Below are 2,490 nucleotides of genomic sequence, written 5' to 3' on the forward strand. Positions count from 1 at the left end.
TATAAATACACACACACACACACACACACACACATATATTTGCTCGATAGTCAGACACGCACCTTTTTCACTCATTGCTGGAGGAAACAAGACATATTTGTGTCCTGGTTATTTTGATGCCATCCTTCTATCGATGAGATCCAGGATGGTTAGAGAAGCTCCGGGGGCATTCCCGCAGGGGGGTTTAGCAAGGTTTGGATTAATAGGAGAAGTGGCTAGCTATTGCTATGTTGGTCTGAAGTCAGGCAGAGGGCAGGGCAGGGTGGCACCTGGGAGACTAATTGGTGCAGAGAGAGGTTGGAGCTTTCTAAAGCAACAACCGACTTCATCAGTGGCTAAGAATGGATGTAAAGGCATGCCTCTGTGAAGGAGTTAGTCTCTAAGGTGGCACTCTGCTTTGCCTTTAAAATGAAATTGTGGAAGATGATTATAATGATCAGGTCAAGCGTTGCCTCCAAACTTCTCATACAATCTGTATCGAGTCATTTCATGTAGCAGCCTTGCCAGTGGAAGGGGTCGTATTTGCCTTTCCATCTCACTGATGGCATCCCATCGGTCTTCTTGAGCCAGGCAGGGTGGAATTTGGCTTTTGGGGCTATCACCTGCAGGTATAGAGAAAGAGAGCTAGAGAGATACCCCCTCTGTGCATTATGCTGAGAGGAAAGCCATGGGGAAGGCTGGCTTTTGGATGTGGCAAAGCTCAGCTACTATTCAACCCATCCAAGCAGTCTATGTAAAGAAGCAGGGGCTTCCAAAATGTCTCGATGGAGCTTTGCCTCCAAATTATACACTTCTCAAGTGCAGAAAACTCAATAATAAGTGCTGAACTCCTCACTGGCTTCTGGCTCAGTGTCTCACAAACCAATAAAGCTAGAACAGCGGACTCACTGGGAATTCCCCGTCTTCTTTCTGTTCAAATAAGGCCCCCCTTCCTACCACCGGTATATCACGAAGTCCTGGCTTCATGTTCAGCGGTGTTAGGGCACCGAGAAAAGGGATTGCAACTACCGATTTAATGGATCCTGCCATTTGCTACTCGGGTATTTTTCTCTTTGTTTTGAAGCAGGTGCTGTCGCATTCAATCGCCTAGCTTCGTAGGGATGTGAAAACTAGCACCGTGGAAGCAATTTGACCCTCTCCTAATACACTTCAGAAGTGTCATTTAATTCTCTTGAATAAATAAAAGGTCGCCTAGTTTGGTACGAAGATTTTCTTGGGGTTTTTTGGGGGGAAGGGATATGACTCATTCATGGCGTGCCAGCACTTCAATGCAGCCCCTTGCCTTTCTAGGGCAAAGTTGTGCTTTTCGAAGCAGCGGAGGAATTTAGACACATCCCTGATGTTCGGCTCCATCCCCGAGACCGAAAGGTTGACTGAAATGTCGACCTTTTTTGGACCTAACTATAAAACGGTCCTCAGCCCTTATAGACAGCTCAGCCATTCATGGACAGTAACCTGGCAGATTCTGATACGTCGCCGGGGGGTTTCTTTTTTCTGCCTCCTAGTGCTTTATTCATACCCTCAAAGACAAAGCCCGTCTCAAAGAGGCGACTTCCTTTTTTTGCCTCAGTGACCAAAAAACTCCAAGCGTGACCGTTTGAAACATAAACTTTATTGCGACAAAGAATTAAAAATAGTACATCTGAGAGAGCTGCAGAGTGAATGTCATAAAGAACTAGTCAGAAATCACAACTCAAGCAAATCATGTACAATCTAAACAGAAAATTTTATTAAAACAGCTCCAAATCAAACTCCCATTTTTGTTTTTTTTTGTTTTTTGTTTTTTTGTGTGTTTGTTTTTCATTTCACCATCGCCGCATGTTGGGTATTTACAGTCTTCTGGTCCTGTCGTGAGGGCTCCCCTCAGGGTCTGAGGGCTTGGGGACGGGACGGATGGGCTGAGCGGCGCGGCTCGACAGCTAACAGGATGTGAACGTTTTCCAGAAGAAATTCTTGCACCCTGCTTTGCGTTCTCTGGGCGCCAAGGCTGGGTTGGAGTTCGCGGACCGCTCCAGCTCCAGCCTCACTTCATCCTGTTCAGCTCCTCGGGACAAGTCCTCGGGCTCCAGGGCTTCGTTTTCTGTCTGGCTTGGCTCTGAGAGCAATTCTGCCAAGAAGTACTTCGCCAGTTCCTTTGGGAAAGGCAGAGGGGGAGAGAAAGGAGCTCGTCAGCGCCTGTTCCCTCCAGCCGGTGCTGTCCCTCGCCAGCCCCCATCGCTAGTCGCCTCTCCCCAAAGCACAGCCCCTGCCCAGCCGCTCTCCCCAGCCCGCGGACAAAAGCAGAGCTGCGCAGCGCCATGCAGACCCGCCAAGGACAGACACCTGCCAGCCGGGCAAGCCCCCACCCCCCTGCCGTGCAGAGAGCGGGTCCTGGGGGGCCGCACCGCGGCGTGGCTCTGCCTCCCCTCCGCCAGCCGCCCGCTTCAGCACCCGGGACAGCGCCAGCGCCAGCACCGCGGACACCTCCCCGGCCCGGCCCGGCCCGGCCCG

General features: G+C 50.6%; 1 protein-coding gene across 1 annotated transcript in view; it reads right to left on the reverse strand.

Annotated features, from left to right (window-relative positions):
- Positions 1–1,592: 1,592 nt before the first annotated feature.
- Positions 1,593–2,490, reverse strand: part of SST (somatostatin) — a 1,707-nt gene continuing 809 nt past the window's right edge. Inside the window, exon 2 of the mRNA XM_019503059.1 lies at positions 1,593–2,132. Within this exon, the coding sequence (XP_019358604.1) occupies positions 1,920–2,132 (213 nt within the window). The 3' untranslated portion in view covers positions 1,593–1,919. The remainder of the gene's footprint in view (positions 2,133–2,490) is intronic.

The sequence above is a fragment of the Gavialis gangeticus genome, unplaced genomic scaffold, assembly GCF_001723915.1.
Source record: "Gavialis gangeticus isolate Ggan-Ray unplaced genomic scaffold, GavGan_comp1, whole genome shotgun sequence".
NCBI classification, from domain to species: Eukaryota; Metazoa; Chordata; order Crocodylia; family Gavialidae; genus Gavialis; species Gavialis gangeticus.